Source organism: Colletotrichum lupini, chromosome 1, assembly GCF_023278565.1.
Source record: "Colletotrichum lupini chromosome 1, complete sequence".
Lineage (NCBI taxonomy): Eukaryota > Fungi > Ascomycota > Sordariomycetes > Glomerellales > Glomerellaceae > Colletotrichum > Colletotrichum lupini.
In genome coordinates, this window is record NC_064672.1 from 123,561 (window position 1) to 145,188 (window position 21,628).

At 53.7% G+C, this 21,628-nt stretch overlaps 5 protein-coding genes and 1 non-coding gene across 6 annotated transcripts; 3 read left to right on the top strand and 3 right to left on the bottom strand.

Moving 5' to 3' along the window:
• Positions 1 to 58: 58 nt before the first annotated feature.
• CLUP02_00040 (major facilitator superfamily transporter) lies at positions 59 to 1,813 on the bottom strand (the record flags this gene model as incomplete). Its single annotated transcript, XM_049279094.1, has 3 exons — positions 59 to 1,177; positions 1,248 to 1,484; positions 1,556 to 1,813. The coding sequence occupies 3 exons, from the start codon at positions 1,811 to 1,813 to the stop codon at positions 59 to 61; spliced, it is 1,614 nt and encodes a 537-aa protein (XP_049135051.1).
• A 2,298-nt stretch (positions 1,814 to 4,111) lies between these two features.
• Positions 4,112 to 4,306, bottom strand: CLUP02_00041 (uncharacterized protein; the record flags this gene model as incomplete). Its single annotated transcript, XM_049279095.1, has 1 exon — positions 4,112 to 4,306. The coding sequence occupies one exon, from the start codon at positions 4,304 to 4,306 to the stop codon at positions 4,112 to 4,114; it is 195 nt and encodes a 64-aa protein (XP_049135052.1).
• A 2,681-nt stretch (positions 4,307 to 6,987) lies between these two features.
• CLUP02_00042 (uncharacterized protein) lies at positions 6,988 to 9,525 on the top strand (the record flags this gene model as incomplete). Its single annotated transcript, XM_049279096.1, has 2 exons — positions 6,988 to 9,319; positions 9,392 to 9,525. The coding sequence occupies 2 exons, from the start codon at positions 6,988 to 6,990 to the stop codon at positions 9,523 to 9,525; spliced, it is 2,466 nt and encodes an 821-aa protein (XP_049135053.1).
• Positions 9,526 to 12,529: 3,004 nt separating this feature from the next.
• Positions 12,530 to 16,374, top strand: CLUP02_00043 (amino acid permease; the record flags this gene model as incomplete). Its single annotated transcript, XM_049279097.1, has 7 exons — positions 12,530 to 12,721; positions 12,797 to 13,647; positions 13,703 to 14,282; positions 14,321 to 14,430; positions 14,557 to 14,864; positions 14,964 to 15,094; positions 15,154 to 16,374. The coding sequence occupies 7 exons, from the start codon at positions 12,530 to 12,532 to the stop codon at positions 16,372 to 16,374; spliced, it is 3,393 nt and encodes a 1,130-aa protein (XP_049135054.1).
• CLUP02_tRNA001 lies at positions 14,699 to 14,780 on the top strand. Its single transcript has one exon. It is a non-coding gene; the product is annotated as a tRNA-OTHER (tRNA).
• A 129-nt stretch (positions 16,375 to 16,503) lies between the features above and the next one.
• Positions 16,504 to 20,799, bottom strand: CLUP02_00044 (heterokaryon incompatibility protein; the record flags this gene model as incomplete). Its single annotated transcript, XM_049279098.1, has 8 exons — positions 16,504 to 17,217; positions 17,296 to 18,661; positions 18,763 to 19,033; positions 19,089 to 19,572; positions 19,675 to 19,796; positions 19,868 to 20,268; positions 20,381 to 20,453; positions 20,655 to 20,799. 8 exons carry the CDS (start codon positions 20,797 to 20,799, stop codon positions 16,504 to 16,506), a joined length of 3,576 nt encoding a protein of 1,191 aa, XP_049135055.1.
• Positions 20,800 to 21,628: the final 829 nt, after the last annotated feature.

A 21,628-nucleotide genomic window follows, 5' to 3' on the forward strand; every position in this document is an offset into this window, starting at 1 on the left:
TGACTGGGCCATACATGGGTACACGCAAACTCCATTCACGTTCTGTTTGCCGCGATTCCTATTGTGGACGCAACGCTCCAGCTTCCGAAACACCCCACCGGCCATCAATGTACTGTCGCAAACTCTTTCCCCAGAAAGCAAGGGGCACAGCAACACCACCCACGACGAGGAGGATAGCGCCCAATTCGAAGTTGGCACCCAGGTAGCCCTGTGACCTGAGCCATGGTGTAACAGCGTAGCTCGTCGCAAAGCTCAACATGTACCCCGCTCCGCCGACGATGACCATAGCTGGCGCCGCCCACCGAGGAAAGGCTTCCGTTACCCAGAGCGTTGAAGCGATGCCGTACGCAGCCGCGCTGAAGGCGTTGATGAGGTAGGAGACGAAGATCCAGATGAAGCTCCATTTGTAGTGCACGGTGAAGCCGTACAAGAAGATACTGCCCGCACCAGCCAGGACGGCCGGGAGAAAGGCGATGAGGTAGTGTTCCGCATCTCGGATCCCGCCGTTACGGAGTGTCAAACGGCGGGCAACACGCGAAGTCAGGATGGTCGACACGGGCCAGGCGAGAAGGGAACCGATCGCCGAGACAGGGTTGACCATGGAGATGACACGCTCGGGGAGGTTATACGGCGGCTGGGACATGACCACCGCGTACGTTTCGCCAATGAAGATCATTGCGCCAAAGTTGAGGGCGTTAAGGATCGCGACCCAGAAAACGAGGGGATTGCACGCGCAGAGCATCGTCTGCACATAGCATGTCCACATCTCCCGGAACCCTGCACCGCTTTTGCGCACTCCCCATCGCCGTACCATGCCTTGCCAGACCGTCTCGGGTACAGCCTCGGGCTGGATTACCTCGCTGGTCTTTCCGCCTGGCAGCTCTTCCCAGTCGTCGTACATCTTGACCTTTTCCGAACCACCCTGGACGAGGATGTGGCCGTCAAAGGCAACGGCTGGGCGGACGAAGTATGTCTCGGGCAGGAAGAAGAAGGCGCAAACGAATACGGCGAGACAAGGGACGAGCCAAGCGGTATAGAAGCTTCTCCATCCCGGGGCCGCGAGTGCCGGGACGATGCGGAGGGACACGAGGCCACCGCCGCACCCGATACTCCAGAACATGCCTAGAGCATTAGGGCGCTCGTCGATGAAGGTCAAGTCAATGACAATCAAGATGGACTGCAGAACACACAAGTTAGGTTAGTCGAGCACCGGGAAGAAGGACGGAGAAAGAAGGGCCGTCACATACCGCACTCAGGCTCAACCCGGCCGAGAACCCCTGCAAACTCAAAGCCCCGAGGAGCTGGTAGAAACCCGAGGCATTCGCAGCCAGGGCCGTAGCGATTGTCATAAAACACGAAGCTAGCAAAAAGACTGGCCGTCTCCCGATGGCTACCGACAGGGGTATCCAGAGAAATGCTCCGAGGCCGAGAAATATTGTGCTCGGTGTTGAAACGAGAATATTCAGTGGAAACTTGTCGGCTTGCTGAGAAATATGTTAGCACCTGGTCGGCTGGGTTTGAGGCATCGCCGCCTGATAGTAGCAGAAGATCATACCTGTCCGTTGAACTCGACAGCAAGAGATTTGTACATTAAACTGGCAGCTTGCGTCTCCAGCATGGAAACAATCGAGTATAGTATGAGTACTCCCATGGCGACTAGTCGCTTCGGCAAACTCCAGTTCAACGGGTCATAGGGCGAGTTACTCGGCATGGGAAGCTTGAGCGTCTTGCCATCAGAGGTGATGAGGTAGATGCTGCCAGAGAGGTCGGCCGAGGCCGGCCGGTCTGACGATCGACTGCTGGCGCGGCTCATCTTGACTTTGAAAGAGGCAAAACGGGTAGCAAAACAAAAGAGAAAGAGGGGAGACAGAGCTAGAGAGAAAGGGAGAGATACTCGTGTAATAGTGAGCGGACACGATTATTGCAAAATTGGACCAAAATGTCAAATTAACGACGGCCGGTGTGCTGCCAGAACAACCCGATGGAGACGACAACAATCTAAGGCTGACGGGAACGGGAGACCAGGTCCCTTAATATGAAGAACATGGAATTCTCGAGAGTTTCTCTTGACATGTGGTGCGTGGAGAAAAGAGACCACGTTGGGCCCTGGGTTCGATAGGATAGAGAGACACTGGAGTAGGGCAACGGCGTGCCAAAGCCAAAAAGTTGGGAGGAAAAAAGCGTACGGCATGTTCGGTCGTCGACTGCGACAATCTTTTGACGATTTGGGAAGGCATCACAAAAAGTTTATTCGAGTTAATTACAAGCTACAACGGGCCAAGACAAGCAAACCTCGAGGTAGATTGTGTACGGAGTACCCTTTGTAGAGTAAGGCTGATTCTTCTCTCCCTCTTCTGCTCTCTTGAGCGTGCTAACCGCCATCTGAAACCCAACGCCATGGCCCCTGGACTCTCGAGGCTTGCTGCTTGTGAGGTAGCAAGGGGTGGATAAAGTGGTGTATCCGTAGGTAGGCAAGGTACGATGTGATCGTGCACCAAATTTTCCCTGGCGGGCGCAAGTGGTGTATCAACAACGGCGGAAGATGGTGTAGAGAAGGACGGCTGGGGAGTCTGGAAGTGATGGATTGGGCCCGTTCCCAGTCGCGGGGTCGGCGGGGTTCAAGCCTGTTTGGTTTCCCTACATCGCTTCATCGCAAACATGTTGGAGGTCAGTTGTAGTACGGAATCGTTGTCCGACTGCAAAAGAACAGACGAAGACGAAGCCAAGCGGTGAAGCAGAGTGTGCGTGTGTGAGCAGCAAAAAAAATGCAAACTCCGTCCGACTGACAGCAACAAGGTTCGTGCCTAAAGTTTAAATCGTCAATCTTGGCATGCTATGGAGAGGCTCGGGAGGCTTAGTCGCTTAGAAGGCAATAGGCAAGTCGATGTCGACGGGTACCCCTGGGCTATCACGGGCGACTCGACCAAAACCGTTTCAAGCGGAAGTTTATTGACAGGTTTGGCGGGCTTGGGCTGGGCACTGGACAGTGGAGGGGTCGTTCTGCGTGCTACGCTATTTACTGGGCAGAAAGTCTGATCGTGATGGAGATGAGGACTCTCCAAGTCAAATCTCGGGAGGGGCTGGTCGCCAGACGAGATTGTGAAATTGGGTGCTTATTACATAGCCTTGCGTTCAACTCTGGGCTTGGGATCTGCCTGTCGGCACCATCCGTGCAACGGTCCCAATCGGCGGCGTTTGGAGCAATATGAGTTTCGGCCGAGCCGCCGATTTAACAGCTGCTGTGGGTAGCTTGGAATTCTGCAGAAGAAGACAGACATCTTGTGCTAGATGTGAGCTTGTGACTTTGTGAGAGAAAGGATGCTGCGAGAGAAGCATGCGGAAAAACGAGTTTGCCATGGCAGAAATCAGACGGAGTATCTGCATTGGAAGACTCCATGCATACACATAACACCCAGTACACCTTCTCGCGACCCCTTATCCAAACTGGTTGATGATAGGACCCAGTCCGAGAACCAACGTCTCATATGCACCGCTCGTCCGTTTGAGTCCTTAACTGAATTCTTATTCCAACTTTCCAAGTCATATCTCCTCACTAGAGAATTCCAAGTCGTGAGAGCACGCGACTGGTTGGCCAGACAGTTACAGACGTGGTAAGCAACATTAAACCAACTAAGGTAGCCCCCGGCGGCCGAGAGCATCGGAGGGTCATCGGGTTTCAGGACATTTCGTTCGTCGTAGTCCATGGTTCGTCGTATTGCCGGATCCTTTCCTGTCTGACAGTCTGCAAGACGTGCAGAATGCGGGCAACGTGCCATCCAACGGCGGCGTGTGCCGTGTGTGTGGACTTTTCCCCCTCGGGATCCTAAGGAGCACTGTACTTAAGGTAACTAAAGCATCAAGATTCAAGGGCCCGTCGTATGCCTCCATTCGGGTCGGTGGATCGGGGCAGAATCTTCGGTTACTGATGACCAAGCAGGCAGTATCCGTAGTAATTCACGGATATTTGAGGTAGTGGGAAGTGCGCGTGAAGTTCTGGCCCCAGTCAGTTCGTCCCACAGTCCAATCCACGCGAGACGGCAAACGGGAGACCCTTCCTGCAATGTCGGCGGCTGGAAGAAGCCCTGGCAAGCCTTGCTTATTAGTTAGCACATTACGGATACTCCGTACCCCCGCAATCATAATGGTTGGCGGGGGTTCTCGGGGAATCGGGGCAGACGGAGCCTCTGCGTTTGCCCGACATTTGGGGGCCAACGGCCAGCTTGGTGTTCTTGGTGCTGCACTGCTGGGCCGCCGGAGTCTTTTCGTGGGATGCTTCCAGGTTGCGGCCCCCCATATCCGTAGACATACCTTGGACTGACTGGTTGAACTGCTTCTTGAAGTGGTAGAGATTGGTCCCGATGGACCTTCTGCAACGAACAGGTGGTGTGTGTTGATGCGCACGAAACACTGGCAATGAAACCAGGAGCCCAAAGGCAAATCTCGATCGAGGTCGATTCACATCCTCCCACCGCCAACTGACCGTCCAGTCTGGGCCGCCCCTCTGTGTCCAGCAAAGACGCCATTGGAGGCTCACATCGCCATCGGTCGCGAGCCTTCAGGTCGCTTTCGCTGTTGCTACGCTCTGATACCTAGCTTACCTTGAGGAGTGAGTGAAGGCTCACACACGCCGTTCGTCCTTCTGCCCCCTCAAACATGACTTCAAAATCCAGATGGACAATTCCCTTCTCTGGCGTCGTCACCCTCTTCGTCTGGAATAGTTGAGTCTGTCCAGTCAGCAGTTCGACCCAATGAACTGCAGCAACGTTGCAAACTCTTGGGCGAGTAAGTGTCCATCAGGAACGGAGTTGTCCTTCGGCCATCCATCCTTTCGGCCCTCACGAAGCTCTTCGGGTCCGCGTCTCAGAAGTACGTAAAAGCTGCCAGTCACATTCGTATCCGAAAACGCGCACAACATGGCGATAGTACATGACCATTATCAATGCAGGAGAAACAGGAGGAGAACCTTATGGGCTTATTGACAAGTGTTTTGCAACTGCTATCCATCGCCATTCACATGCTCCTGATTCCGCAGCGTGATTGATCTCTTTTTGGCATGAAGTCGCATGTCGAGCGCGACTCAGTTTAAGTTCTGTACGTCTTATCACCCTTTTAGCTGCGGCGCAATGTGCCCCGAGGGTCAGGATCTGAGTGGTAGGCTGCAGGCCGTCTTTTGGTCCCCGAACAGCGATTTTCAATACAGACACCTTACCGATGGGGACGAAGAAAGATAGAGACTCCGGAATTTAGCCAGTGGGATGTCCGTATGATACTAAGAAATGCCTCCAGGGAGAATCAAGCAACGCCGACTGGTATCCCTCCGCTGAAATCCCATGTCCAAAGCGACCAACAAGTCCCAAATCCCAACGGCTCTTCGCCCAGGTTTTCCCACAAACATGGGGGCGGGCGGCTTTCACGGGACCTACCACTGTCTGTATCCGTCGTACAGGAGGCTTGTACGATTCTGTCCATCGCACGCACTCATGAGACCGGGGATTGATTGGACAGAACTGTTGGCCATGACAAGGATGCCGCTCGAGGAAGAAGTGGCCTCTTGGGCCGGGGAGACTCTTATCTGAGAGACTATGAGAGACTCTGAAGGAGGAGGCCGTTCTAGGCTCTGACCAACCCACGCTCAGAGCGACATTCCGCATTTTAGCCGTGGCGCTGCTACGCGGGTTCGCGGCCCGGCGGGCAGCGCAGACGGAGGTCGTGATGGGGCCACGCGCGCTCGATCTGCCCGTAAACTCCGCGGCGCCCCCTCCCGCCCTATCTTTTTCACCCGGAAGAAGACGGTTTTGGTGCAAAGTGAGGTTTTTGAAGCAATTTATCTCGTCGCAGATGGATGGTTACCCCCTCCAGGCCAAGCCCAGAACGGCCGGACCAGCTTCTCGGCTCTGCATCCTGTTGTTCCTATGGCCATGCTGACGCGAAGGTAGAGATGGGAATTGTGGACACATTCTGCCTTGTAGTGCGGGCCGCGACCTTGAATCCCTTGATGATAAAGTCTTCGTGATGCCCCAAGAGTACACGCGTTGTTTTATTTACTTTGATTTGAAAAGGGGTTTTCTGTGGTTCTATGAATTTCAGCCACACTAACACTCATGCCAATATTTGAGTCTGTCTTCTTCTGGCCGCGATACAAACGACGAGGTCAACTACCGTTTCTTACCATTTCGGCCGTCTTGGTCCGCCACTATTTGCAACCCCTTTTGGGACGGTCACGAGGTGTCATTCTTCACTCGATTCGGAACTGCTGTCAAGAAAACCCCGAGCGACACTAGGCCCAGAACTTACTCTGTTCCTGCGCCGCCGCCCGCTGTCTGTCCGGGTTTTTGGATCATTACCTCTGCAGGACAGGAGTTGTGTCCGGTTTCCACCACTTGGGAATAACAGGCGCTGACAGCCCACGACATTGTGGTGTGGTTTGCGCCGTCACGAGACATTTCGGAATATATAAAAAGAAGACTATTGAGAGCTGGGTTTACGCGTTGCGTTTCGTTCGCTCATTTGAAAGGCCTTGCTTTGGAGGCAACGATCGGATCAACTGACAGCTTCAATCTCACCTCGGCCAGCCGGATACGATATTCGATCTCACTTCTCATGATTCTCAACAACACAACGCATCAGTCTGAGAGTCACTTGAGCACATGAGGTGTCTCTTTTTTCTGCTCTACCCGGGAACTAGACCGGCCCATACACAATATTGATCATCCATCGGTAATCGCATCTGTTGGCTAGCGAAAGATTCTGTTGAACAGGACTGAGCTTGTACTGAGCAGCTGGAAAACCTTTGGTATCAGTACTTACTTTGACCCGTGAGTCGGCTGCAGGACTCGCGCATAGGCGTGTATCAGTGTGAGTGTGTGCATCCAAACACACTACTCACGCTGCTCTCGACTCGAGGTCTCGAGTAATAAGAGTTGCTAAAGTCTCCCCCACCACACCACCCCCCCCCCCCCTTTCGATCTCTGGACGACGGCAGCTCGGATGATCTTGGCCCGCTGGGCCGCTGGCCCCACTGAGGCGCCCCCCGCAAATGAGGAGGGGGGGAAAGGAGGAGGAGGAGAAGATGGAGATGAAGGAGAAGGAGGAGCAACAGTTGGGGGAATTGGAGATGCCGGCAACACAGCGATCCTGACCGAGACGACCAGTAGTAATACGAGCTCAGGAAGCACAACACCAGCTCCCGCAGCACCCTCCTCGTCTGTCAAGTCCCCCAAATCACGGCTGGGGAAGAAGTCTGCTACTACTCGCAGGGGGCTTGGGTCAGGTACACGTACAGGGTCAAGCAGCAGCAGCGGGAGCGGAAGCGGTGGGAGCATCGGAGGAGGGATACCGTTATTAGGAGGAGGGATACTAGGAGTAGGAGGACCCGGACAACCATCAGGAGGAGGGCAAGGAGGAGGAGGAGGAGGAAGACGCAGGACCTCTTCCAGAATTATTAAGACGACCCCGCCGTCGTCCACCGCCGTGTCCCGGGCCACCTCCGTCTCCCCTACCTCTACTCTCCTCACCTCGCCCCCTTCGTCTGCGGCCATCACAGCTGCAACCTCTGCCGCGACGACGCGCTCGCCCACCTCGACTCCCACTGCTGCAGTGGCCGGTGCCGCCGCTGCTGCAGCCGCTGCAAGCCGCAAGGTCTTCCCCAAAAGTATGGAGCCCCCCGTCGTCTCTTTTTACGGGGCCGAGCCCATCCCGTTGCCATCGCGCTTCGCTGGCGTCAAGAAGCGGCTCATCGCCGGCCACGAAGCTGCCGTTGAGGCTTCGTGGCACCGTCTCATCAATGCTCTGAGGACCGAGATTACAGATATCTCCACTCGTGGATCGGAGCTGATCCCGTCCATCAACTTCACCGACATCAATGACCCTGTCCGCGTCGAAGCCTTTGCGCACAGGCTGCGCCGGTATGGTGTAGCTGTCATACGCGGCGTTGTGCCGCCCAATGATGCTCAGAAATGGGTGCACGAAACTCACGAGTATCTCGACAAGAACCGCGAGTTCAAGCCACCCGCTCTTCACGACCCTACTTGCATTGATCTCTTCTGGACGCCCGTTCAGGTGCGTGCCCGCGCGCATCCCAACATGCTCCGCGCGCAAAAGTTCGCAATGTCCTTTTGGGAATCGACAGACGACGTGCACATCACCCGGGCACCTGTGAGCTATGCCGATCGTCTTCGTATTCACAACGACAAGCTCGGCGCCGTCGGTCAACCCACCGGAAACTCGGCCGCAGACTCTCTTAGCACCACTGCCTCATCAACTGTTATCGCGCAAATCGACAGCGGCAGTCTAGAACGCTGGGAACCGGACGGTTACGGCCGTGGCGGCACCTACGAGGCCGTCTTCCGCGGCGACTGGGAGTCCTACGATCCCTGGGATCCGGCCGGCCGAGTCGGTGCCACGACGGATCTGTACAACGGCGCGGGCGCCTGCAGCATCTTCCGCATGTTCCAGGGTATTCTCGCGCTCACCGAGGTTGAGCAGGGCATGGTGCGCGTGTTGCCGTCGCCCAAGCTGGTGGCTGCGTACTTCCTCTTGCGGCCGTTCTTCTCGCCGAAGCGTGGGCCGCCAGAGCAGCCGGATGGCGGCAAGGCGGACCAGTGGGCTGCGTATCTTGATGCGTCCAACTGGACGCTTGACCTGGAGCCAAATACCATTATCCACGGAGCCGTCCCGGGTCATGCTCAGCGTCTCACGGAACGCTGGCACCCGCATCTGCATCTGCGCAGGAGTCTGGTCTCTATGCCTAGCCTACAGGCCGGTGACTACGTCATCTGGCATTGCGACCAGGCCTACTCCATCATCACGGGCGGCACCAGGTTAGGCGTCCCGCCGTCGTTGCAAAACGAGTCAAATGAGCTTTCCCTGCTCACGTACACCCCCGTTTGCCCCCTAACGCAGACAAATGCCCTGTTCCTCGCTCGCCAGAGAAAGGCATTCCAGACCGGTCAACCGGGACCGGACTTTGACACGCTGGGTGGGCTGGGAAGCGAAGCCTCGCATCAGGATCGTCCCGGTGCCAAGGAGGTCGAGGAGTACGGCGGAGTCGACGGCCTCCGCGCAATGGGATTGGCACCCTACGATGTCGAACCAGCGGGTGTCATCCCGCCCAAGCATGCGGATGCCATGGATATTGATGATGAGGAGGGCATCAGGAACAAGACAAAGACGGAAGCGGAGACGGAACTCCTGCGGCTGGCAAACATCATTCTCTTCCCGAGCCGCTACGATTTCTATATTCCTACAAATGGCACCCGAGGCAGCGGCGATCGCACTCCTCGCGCGACTGCAGGACCGCCAAAGACGGTGGTGAACGGCAGTAAGAACGGCAGCAAGAGCTGACGGCGTTGGTTGAAGGGGCGATGGCGGCGCGGCGATCGGCGACAGGTAGACTCCTCGGGTAGAGAGATTGTGGAGGAAGAGGATGAGGACGACGAGGAACCGGAGACCATCGTCGAGACTGTGACCTCCAAGGGGATGAGTGAGGGAACCATCACAGTTACAGTCACCGCGGCGGAAGTCTAGATTGCTGTTTTTCTTACCGTGATACCCTGCAATCGGGCGACTCGTCGGCGGAGGACTGGATGATAGAGGAAGAGAGAGTGTGTGAGGGTGGGACAGAGAGAATGGGAAGGCCGCCCCTTCAACGTGACGCTAGAAAGCACATATTACGCGTGTAGATGACGATCGAGTTCAGGATCGAGGAATGAAGGAAGACCTGTCAATATCCAGTACGACTGACTGTCGGACCGCGATTGAGGACTGGAACAATTGGTAGACGAAACTTTGCGAGATTTCATGCATCTTCATGGGCTTGGCGGGATCCGCCGTCAAGGCCCGATACTTTGTTTTAGCCCTTCATCTTACCACATTTGATTTTGTATGCAATTGTATCTGCGGTCTGCAGACTGCAGACTGTGAGTGTACGACGTGAATAATTACGGCGAATATTGATCAAAGGGGCGGGCGTTGCAGGATGGCGGCCGGGACGTAGCCGGTTCTTCGGCTGAGGAGGACCGGGACGTGTTCCCGGCTCACACCACCACACTTCCCTTTCTTAGGCTCTCATACCTAGTCTCACTTTCAGATGGCGCCGCCCCGAGAGTTTGGCACCGGGCCTGGCTCTGCGCCGGCCGCTGTATTGACCTTACAGCCGGGAATGCGCTTTTGGGCGAACCGATTAGATCACCTGGCTGTTGGGTTGTCAAACGCGCGCCCTTGAAGGGTGAAGAAGCATATAACGAAGCTCCTCCATGACCTACTGTTCATATTGATATTGCAATGGCAAAAACTTGTACCAAACTTGTACCTGTCTCGGTGGGCACATTGCGAGCACTTCACGCAATGGAGGGCACCACATCGCCGCATCTCAGAAACCCCACGCATGCGAGCCACTTCCCCGTGTTTTATTGCTCCCGGTCTTGATCATGTATTTTGCAAACAGCATACCGGTCTGTCATTATCTTCCCTTAAGCCGAATTGGTCCCAGTTTGATCGGTCAAGCGTCGGCGCCCCTCTCGGTCTGGATCCTATCTTGGGGCGCATCGACCCATTTAATACAACCAAATGTACGTAATAAAACACTTTGAAAAAGAGGGTTCGCGCGGTGATAGTGAATTTCCCCGGACGACAAGACGGGGATGCGTTAGTGCCTGACACCACTCCACTGTCATCTAATTACTATCAGGTCTCTCTGCCTCGTCTCGAACGCCGCGTTCTGGTGATGGGTTACCGGCACGAATACACAGACCGTACGGCGTAGAGTTGAGACTTTGAGAAAGCCAAGACAATTTACTGGGACCAAGGCCGGCCAAACCTAGACAAACGCGCGCCCTACAGACAAACTAGGTACGGGATTCCGAATCCTGCTGTCTGCACTCTGCACTCTGCAGACGAGCGAGTCAGGCCCCGAACGTTTCCGCAAGCCGTGATTGGGACGATGGCAGACCGCGCTGTGTAGCCTGCGTGCCTGCGTTCAGGTTGGGCGTCTTGGACCCGGGGCTGGGTTCTTTGTCGGGGTTCTACCCGCTTTCTGTGCATCTTCTCCTGCAATGGCACCGCAAATCATCCCGCCATGCTCCTTGTTTGATGGGAAAGGTACGGAACATGGACATGCCAGCCCGGAGCTAAGCAGGGCCTCCAGGGCTTCTGCTGCCGCGTTCCTCGAGGAAGCAACACACCTTTTCGGCGTGGCCGCCGGCAGACACAAGCAGTACAGAGCCGTCAGTCTTGTCAGAACGCGGTCGTTTGTCGGCAGTAATTGGAGCTAAGCCCCAAGTTTTCGCCTCTCACCCGCGCTTCTCCAAGGGTCTTTTCGGTCTTTTAGGTGCTTCAGCCAACCATCAACTCGACGTCTATCGGATAATGGGGGGGCTTCTTCCTGGTTCTCATGGCTGAATCCGACGTCGGATGTCGCTCGACCCATTGCCAAGATATTAGGAAATGGTCTGGCTCAAGACCAAAGGCTTGCGGCTTGAGGCCTTGGATTCTGGAGAGACTTGGAGACAAGCTCAGAACCTGGAGCACACGTCAGCCCGACGCCAACCAGGAAGAACTGAAGGGAGCGAACGGCGTGAAAAGTCTCAGCAAATGCTTGATGCGTGGGCCGCCCAATCGACGACTGCCGGGGATTTTCTGGGCCCCTTGTTCTACCCAGTACCATCTGTTCCACCAAGTCTCCTCTTTCGGATCAGTGGCTATCGTCGGCATCACATTCAGATTTCCTCTTACCCCAATGCTTGAGGTGATTCTCAGCTCATGGCCTGCCGTTGGCCTGTTGCTGCAATGCTTCGACCAGGCGCGGAATTCGGATGTGTACGCCAGTGGAACCCTTGGACGGCTAATAGTAAACGTGGGAATGGGGGCATCTTCATCGGGAATGGATCAAAGAAACGCGTCAAGATACTCTCAACGAGGTGACTTTCTCTCCGTTGTCGTCGGTATCGCCCGTTCTGACGTTGCCTCCCTTACCCCCAAGCAGGGATGCTTCCTCCTCGCTCTCCTCAAGTCTCCTCCCCCCGCGCCCACACTTCTGATCGCCCCAGCCAGTTGCCAACCATCCCCTGGCGCGGTTTGCTTATCTCTGCGGGGCTCCTATTAGATGGGGCACTTGGGCCCGTCCGTTGGTCTTGTCTATCACCACCCGAGTAAGTCGCATACTTACACACATACCCAGTGGTAATACCTCCGTAACGCTCCGTATTGGCTTGTCTCTCTCCCAGGAACCGGGAGACGTCAGATGAAGGTTAGCAAGCTAACCATGGAGGGGAAGGGGGGCCGCCGGACGCAAGGTAGCGTCGGGCCAGGGGCACACAACCAACTCATCTATATAGAATAACTGCCCTCCTCACTCGTCCAGGTTGTTGAGTTGTGTTTCAGTCGCATCCCATTCGATCTGCTCGGCGTCTCTGCGAGTGGTAATACCCGACCTCAGCCAGCAATTACCTATACCTAGACGACTTGTGTTTTTAGACAGTCGGACGTCGGATCACCGAAGAAAAAAAACAGATCTTACCGTCACCCGCCCAACATGGCTTCAGGGATGGAAGAAAAGACTGTCGGCCTCAGCCGTGCCGACAGCACCAACAGCAACAAGCTCGGGACTGTTATGTCTGGCACCAATGCTGCTGTTGCTCAACAGTATGGCGAGACCCAGCGTGGTCTCAGCCCTCGCCATGTCCAGCTGATGGCTATCGGAGGTTCTATTGGTACCGGTCTTTGGGTAGGTCTTCTCACAGCCTTACGATGTTTGCGATTCACAGCGCAGCTATCTCGAGATTCTAATCCGTCTTGACAGGTCGGTATTGGCGGTGTCTTGTCCAAGGCCGGCCCTCTCAGTCTCGTTCTCGGTTACACTTTCTGGGGTCTCCTCTTCATCTGGCCGCTCAACTTGTCTGTCGCCGAAATGTGCGCCTACCTGCCCATTCGCGGTACCATCTTCGAACTCGCCTCTCGCTTTGTTGACCCTGCTCTCGGTTTCGCCATGGGATGGACTTACTTCTTCGCCGGTCTCATGTTGGTTTGTACGGAATACAGCGCTGTCGCAACGGTCATTCAATACTGGAACGCGGATATCAACCCGGCTGCCTGGATTGCTGTGGCCATGGTCTCCTGTGTGGCGGTCAACTTGGTTGCAGTCAAGTACTACGGAGAATCTGAGTTCATCATGGCTTCGACAAAGGTCATACTGCTGATCGGCCTGTGCCTTATCACCCTCATCACCATGTCCGGCGGCAACCCTATGAACGACGCCTATGGATTCCGTAACTGGGGCGACGGCAACTACATCCACGCCTACTTCACCGACGGGTCGACCGGGAGGTTCTTGGGATTCTGGAAGGTTGTTATCTACGCTGCCTTCACCATTGCCGGTCCCGACATGATCGCCCTCGCCGCTGGTGAGATCCAAAACCCCCGCCGCACCATCCCCCGCGTCGCCAAGCTCATCTTCTACCGCCTTGTCGGTTTCTACGTTGTCGGTGTTCTGTGCGTCGGCATCATCTGCAGCTCCCGCGACCCCGACTTGCTCGGCGCCATTGAGAGCGGCGAGCCCGGTGCTGGTGCTTCCCCTTGGGTCGTTGGTATCAAGAACCTCCACATCAAGGCTCTTCCCGATATCATCAATGCCTTCATTCTCCTCTCTGGATGGTGAGTACCCTTGGTACGTGATGCTTACTCTCGAATCATGCTAACAGCTTTCAAGGTCCTGCGGTAACGCTTACCTCTACTCGACTTCCCGCACTCTCTATGGTCTCGCTCGCGACGGACAGGCCCCCAAGTTCCTCCTCAAGTGCACCAAGGCCGGTGTTCCCATCTACTCCGTCCTTGTCGTCACTGTCATCTCCTGCATCACCTTCCTTGTCTCGTCAAACAGCGCCGTCGATGTCTTCTTCTGGTTCGTCGACTTGACCACCACCGCCCTGATCATGACCTACACCTTCATGCTCATCACCTACATGGGCTTCTACCGCGCCCGCATGGCCCAGAACTTCCCTCCCGAGACGCTCCCCTACCTGTCTCCCTGGACCCCGTACTTCCCCGGTCTGGCTCTGCTTTTGGGCATCCTGGCTCTCATCTTTGTCGGTTTTGACAACTTCTATCCCTTCAGCGTGAGAGGCTTCATCACCTCCTACTTTGGCCTCATCTTTGGTGTCGTCACCTTTCTCATCTGGAAGGTTCTGAAGAGGACCCGCTTCGTTCACCCCAAGGAGGCAGATCTCATCAGCGGAAAGGCAGAGGTTGATGCCGAGTGCCGTCATTGGGAGGAGGGTGGCATCGAGGAGGTGGAGAGAGCGAGACTGGCTGAGATGTCTTTCGTTAGGAGAACCTGGGAAAAGATGTGGTAAAAGTTGCCGGTAGCATAACGATAATATTTGATGTTTCAATGACTATAACATTCTGTCAAACGTTCGACTATCATTCTTTCTTGACGTCTGGGCTTCGTTGAACAACTTGCTCCAACTTGGTAATGTTTAACTAAGCTCAACCACTTGGACTCAGAGATATAGGCTACATCAGCGAACCACTGCTTGCTTACAGCTGTTGACTCATATCCAGATACGTTAACCCCGGCCAGCTTGTGCTCCCATTAGAGCCAATGCAACCGACACAATCCCTGGAACTACGCTGCGTCCTTCCATCTGACTGCATCAAGTCGCTCGCTCGCTCGTTCTTTGACGGACATGATTGCCAACATAACGTTCTGGTAGCTCAGCAGGGAGAGCGGCAGGTGCCGTTCACCGCGGTCCTGCAGGTCGTGTGTTCAAATCATACCCAGAGCCGAATATCATTTTTGCTTATTCTACTTACTCAGTTTTCGATCTACGGTGTCATTACAGCGCCTATTCCAAGCCCCATAACATTTAGTACATGAACTGACACCGTCGTCTCTCAATTACGTAAAGCTCATTTTCCCCGCCTCGCTTGGACTTGCGGGGAAGTTCGCTCGTCTCCAACTCTCCAAGGTGTCCATGCAGATTCGTGTTCTAGATGCAACTTCAACTCACTTGGCGCGGCTCTCGTTGCGAAACCGGCTTATCCCACCGGGTCTAAGATGCTCAAATTCTCCAAACTCAGGCGATCATTTACTATAGCCGTGCTGGCCTAGCAATGCGGCCCGCCAGGTATTCGACCTCACGACAAAAGGCATGCCAGCCATGCGCGACCGCCAAAGCCAAATGTGACCGGAAAGCTGTGACATGTTCCCGGTGCCACCAGCGGGGCCTCCCATGTCTCTATCCACAGACTCGGACGATCCCTTCATCCGCGCCGGGTGCTGCCGGTCTGCATTCAGAGGCTGAAGCCGAGGTCGATACGGACCGCGTAGCAACCACGATATCCGCGACTGTGGAAGCGAACGCGGGGTTCTCGCCGTTTCGAATCATTCCGTCAAACGAGACGAGCGCTTCCTTCCGGGCGGGCGAACTGCTGGCCACAGACACCGATCGATCAGACGTCCTCAAGCCTGATGTGTTCGACTTCTCGGACATGAGCCTTGTCTGCACCATCAACGCTGATGACATTGCCAATCGATGGCTGAATAACTTCGTCCCAATACCGGGACAATTGGCAAAGAACTACTCGCCGAGTATATCGGCTTTCATCCAGAGGATTCTGGAATCCTACGTAGATTGTTCCATCCGCGGGCGCAAGGTTCCTCCTTTTGTACATTGGTCCCAGATAACTCTGCCATCCAGCCAACCCTTGTCAAATTGTCTTAGGGCCATTCGAAGCTTTGGTGGGCCCGATGTGGCAGGCGCCGAGGCCGTAGCCAACGAACTCAAGGTAGAGATGGCGAGGCTTTACAGCCAACACGCCTCCTACGATGATATGGCACTTCTCGCAGCATTTCAAACGCATCTTATTTACGCCATGGTCATCTTTTTCAAATTCGGGAAAGCTTATCACCCATTTCTACGGGAGGCCATGATGAGTACCCAGGACCTCGCATGTGCGGTGGCGAAGAAAGGACTCACGTGCGTTTCCGGAGATGAGCCCCGTCCCAGGTGGGAGTGCTGGATTGCCGCCGAGGCTAAACGAAGAACTCTGTTCACGATGTGCCCCTTCGATAGCGCCCTGCTGACACATGACGGCCTCTCAACTCATCTTGCCACCGAGTTACGCGGGTTATCAGCGCCGGCGTCCAAGGCGTTGTGGGAGACTCGAACGAGGCGCGACTGGAGAGGTGTATATGACCTTCAGCGAGCAGAATGGCCAGATAGTTGGCTGGCTATCGACGAATTATGGCCTGTGCCTGGAAATTTCAGCGAGACTGAAGTTATCCACAGGCGTACAAGAGTAAAAGCATGGCTGGAGGACCTAGACGAATTCGGCACAATGATATATGCTGTGACCAGCGGTACCCACGGTACCTGATTCCGGCCAAAGACATTTGTTATTCACATTAAGGTCAGGTGTCTGAGAAGCGTATAATAATTTCGTGGAATCAGTATTGACTAGAGACTGGATGTGGTCCCCCCCAAGTATGGAGGCTGAAACAAATACTCAAACTATCGTGATCATCTCTTCAGCGACATGCGCGAACCAGTCTCGAAGTGGATATTCTTCCGTGCGGCAGAAGCTAACACGACGGAACTCTTGCGGCTGGCTTGTTGCCTCTAGCAGGAGCCCGTACCAACGGCTTGGCTCTTTGACTCTTCTCGACACCTGTAAGTAGTAGAGAGGGATGTTACTTCCGCAGTAATCCTTGTCGAACACTGCTAATCCGACCATGATCCCATTCTCCTTGAGCAAATCAATTGCTAACTCTTTCCGATAGGTCGAGAACCTCTGATAACCCGGGGATTCTGGGTTTTCTCTTGGATCGGCTAGTCTGAGCTTTCCTTCTAGCTGCAGATATCCCGATTTCAACATACCCCTCGGGTCCAAGCCGAGTGGCGTTGTCTCTGCTTGAGTAATCCTCACCACCACCTCCATCTCGTTTCCCGAGGGCAGAATGTTTCCGATCTCGGGCATCATGACAGCGCCTTCCAAAGACGCCCAACTCCAACTTGGGGCGCGAAAGCCATCTGACGGGGTTTCAAGCCAATTCTCGCTTCTCCTCCAAAGCAACCCATAATGCAGGTGGTACTTCCACAACCCGGCAAGGTATCGCTGCCCGGTGCATTCCTCCATCACCTTGGCGAGACCGGAAAGCGCTGGTAGCCGGTCGTAGGACTTGGTGATGCCTCTTCTACTATATGCCGATACCATATCGTACTAGTCCCACACGAATTCTGATGTAGATAGACGTCCTTGCGCAAAAGGGTATGAAAGGTGAAGTCGTTCGTCCCACACTAACTTTTGCACTGCGAATGCATCCGTCGGTACCCCGTCTTCTGCCAGACGAGATTCACGACATTCCCAAAGAAGTTGATCAGAGTCGTAGTGTACCATTCGGGCAGATAGCAGGCGCTCTTGCGTTACCCACGCACGTGAATGTAGGATGCTTTGTGGTAGGTGACTGAAGTCACGAGGTCTAGGTCGTAAGAATACGGGAATAGACACCGATTCATCGTTCGTCTTCCGAGTACACTTAACTTGAACGTGATTTGAAGTTGAACGCGGTAAGAAGCAACCCCCTGTGGAGTCTGCGGACGCTGAGGCAGCGATAGTCAGACATGAAGAGGCGTAGATAGTGCCCATCTTCACACTCTCGAGTTCCCAGTCCTCTTTTGAGTCCTGTACGATGCAGAGGGAGTCGATCCATAGATACTGAACGCCAAGTGACCTCGTTATCAAGACTGCGTCTCTGAACGTCGGAGGTAACTTGGACATTGGCAACGACTTGATGTGGCCATTAATTGTCTCGCTAGTGGTGCGAATAACAGGATGTAAGCCCCAACAGTGACTTAATGTCATGTATCGGCCGACTTCTCCACTCGTCACAACGAGCCGAGGCTCCCTCACTCCTTCGACACCAACATCTACAACTCGTGTGGGCAGAGTAGCAGGGGCTGAATGGCAACTCTGGTGGTGGTCTTCACACTCGCGCACCCAGTCTTTCACAAGACTGAGTTGCTTAGCGGGACGTTTGATGGGTCTGCCTAGGATGGAGTTCTCTAGCCGGGTCGTCTCGTCTTTGGGATAGAAGCTGAAATAGCAGTATGCCCTCGGGCTCAGGCGATCGCAGCGGACCTTGACCCAAAAGAGTCCCCGAGACTCGTACTTCTCATCTTTGTACTGAGTGCCCCGCAAGATAACCGGCGAGTCTGTGTCATACCAAGCCTCTTGGTCAACACTGACTCCCTCGACCCGGAGCTTTTCGGTGATAGATGTGTGGAAGAGTTGACACAAATCGCACGCAGAAACATTTCTCTCGAGATCAGCGATTGAAGAATGAAGAATAATGTCTTGAACTTCGTATTCCTCATCAACTAGGTCAGCAAGATCAAGCTGACGGCAATCTTGACAAAGAGACATGGTCGAGGGCTTCTGGGCGTCAACGTGTTCCGATGAAGGTCGAAATGAGAAAATGAGCAGCTGACTTATGAGGGGTTTACCAGGAAACCCCGCTGCACACATATAGACTCGGGCTCCATTCGTAGTGAATGATACAGGAGGTTGGAGTTTATGCAGCTCTGCGTGTGCACAAAACAGGGTTACATTCAGCCGGCGTATCTTCTGCGACGCCAAGCGCTTCACTGGAGATATCAGAGTTCCACTGTACTGTCGTTACCACTGAATCACCAGCTGTTGTCTAATTTTGTACCATAGTAGGCGAAGATCACCAGTTGGTGGCGGTCTTGAACCTACCAAGTCTACATCAATTTCCGCGGGGGAAGAATGTTAGCAGCAACCATGCGATCAAAGGCGATGAGATAGCCTTCGGTCATGCCCAACTCTTCCTTAAACCCAACAGACCGGATCTTATCCAGACACATTGCCCGATTTCTCTGTAAGAGAGAAAAGCCGACCCCCATCGTGAATATCCAAGACGCAGCTGGTATATCACGGTGCTTCAAGCCATACTCGGCACACATCCTCTTGTAGTCACCTTGGTGTTCTTCCCACCACTTTTCGACCGGAAACGTTGCTGAAAAATATGTTAAGATATATCAAAGAGGAATGGCAGCGGTATAGAGACTCACTCTGGGCTCCCTCAACTGGAGGCGTTCCCTGCAGCCCGAAATAATCGACCATGACAGGCCATCGCTCCACCCAGGAAACTGGAGTTGCATTATCAGCAGTATTGAAAGCTTCCCCGTTCGATTCTTCTGGCTTCACGGTCGATAAATAAATATGAGACTTTGCAATAATATCCTGCGATGAGTCTGTGTTGGTGTGGGTGTAGTTCGTAGCTGTACCAATGAACTTGATTTCGGCTCCGGGCCCATGGACATAACGCCAGAGCGCAAGGAAAAGAGCGGTCGGCTCAAGAAACGTCATGATTGAAGTCGTACCAGAAACGAAGCCGACAATTGCATCGGGGCGAACTTCACACCATCTCCAGGATTTGCCCTTCTGTAGCTCCTCGATAGCATCTACTTGCCCGTAGTAGAAGATTTCATCTCCGTATGGAGACGGAATTCGCGGCTGAGACTCTTTCAATGGAGGATGTATCTCAATCTTGTCCTGATGTTGGAAGACAGCCACTCCGTAGCTCTATTTCAGTATCGTAAGTAAGGTAGTGGCATACAATGAACACAGTAGAGTAGCAGATGGCAGATTACTAACGTTGGTGCCAGTCTGCAAACTCAGAAATTTCAGACTTGAGCAGATCTCATCAACCGCCTTGACAGCGTTTCGAGTCATGGTGACGTTGATATTACGAATCTTCATGACGTCGACTGAATATGCTGTCGCATTTGAGTAGGCTCTTTCCGTCTCAGTTCACATACCATATCTCGTCAACGGCTGCAATACTGACCACAGTAGTACACATGCGTGATGTCCTGCATGTTGGGGATCTTGATTTTCATTTGCTCCTTGATAGTCTCGATGTCCTCACGTAAGTTGATGCCAGAGTAAATCTCCAAACGAGGATCATTCTTGGGAAGCTGGCTTCCTGACAGGTCCATCGGTCGGTTTGTTAGACCAATAATGCGGCAAAATGTGGATGCTGTGGGATAAATGAACAGATTGTTTGTGACGGCCCATCCGGAGATCCCATTAGCCCCGAAGACCAGCGCAACATATTTGCTGGAAGGCTCCATAGTTGGGAAAGACCTGATCGAATGATATGCCAGCCAGTAACTTGTTGTCAGCGGGAGGTTGGGATCTTGATGAACAGGGACTGGAGAGCGAAGAGAAGAGTTGGGATCAAAGAGCCTGACGGTGCGTATGTCGCTTATTTATGACGGCGTAGATGGCCATGACACTTGGCTAGAGCCTGATGGTCTAGACCCCGAGTCTTGAGTGTTTACCGGACAATACTGCCTACAGCAGACCTTGGACCGAGCTGTCGGATTCGAACCCTAGTCGCCCGTTGCCTGGTCCGGGCCGCGGGGTTCGAACTGTGGAGTTACAGAGAGAGTGCGAGTGGTCGAATCACGTTCTTCAGCGAAGAAGCGCTAGACCCCTGCGACGAAGCGTCGATGGGTAGGACGAGGTGAAGGGTCTCATGAAGCCTAACTACCTTATTATTGACTTCACTTCTTAGCTTTTGAAATCGTATGTTTTAAGATAGCAAGCGTCTCTAAGGAGCACCATGGTACATATCATGGCCCAACTAAACAGACTGAGGAGGTTCGGGAAGGAGATATGCCACAAGAAGACCAGCACCAAGATGATGAGACTTGACTGCAATTTTTGACGGAAATGGAATGTGCTTAAGTCGTTGTCTGCCGAGCGAAATGCCATTGAATGCCATTGAATCGTTACTACCCTACTCCCCGCTTGTCTCAATAGCCCAGGAAATGTTTTCGTTCCAACTTTGAAGCTTGTAGCCAGTCCACTAGCCTTTCCCTCCACAATCTCGATGCGTGTCTATTCAGGGACCTATTAGGTAGACAAGAGAAATTTTCATATGATCAGTGCCTAATCCGTTATGCCCGATACAGAAAAACAAGTACCCAATTTGTCCAGTCTAGTCGGCTCTTGATTGCGCGTTGGAACTCGTTCTCAAGAAAGGACCGGCGGGCCGCCGATCACGCGATTCGAGACAATTTAATTGTCTTGGGTGGTATAAGCAATATTCGAGTTAAGATTAGTACTTGACCAAAAAGGCGTTTTTTGAGGTTTGGAAAGCTCGGTTGAAGTATCCAGCCTTGCGGAAAATATCCACACATATTGAGACAAACGTACTCTCCCTGAGATTTAAAATACAAAACTCTACACGCTCAAGCTGCGATTACCAGCGGCTCCCGCTGACAAAATCGAAAAATCGCATCTACATATGTGTCAGGCAAGGTAGGTGAGTAGGTACCTTAAGTAAAGATGACTGCTGCACATGCAAGACTTGTCTATGGTAAGGCAGCTGAAATATTGTCTTCAATTTAAGAACCGACTGATAGCTTCTAATTCATACTAATCACACTTGTACCAAAGAATTGAGGCCACTCCTTCACTTGTGTGTTGTTCACCTGCCTTGATTAAGTTCAAACTCCCTTCTCCACCGCCACATGAGTGCCCAACGCATGTCCCGTATGACGCCATTCAAGTCGTATCGCTCGATACCTTACTTCCCCAC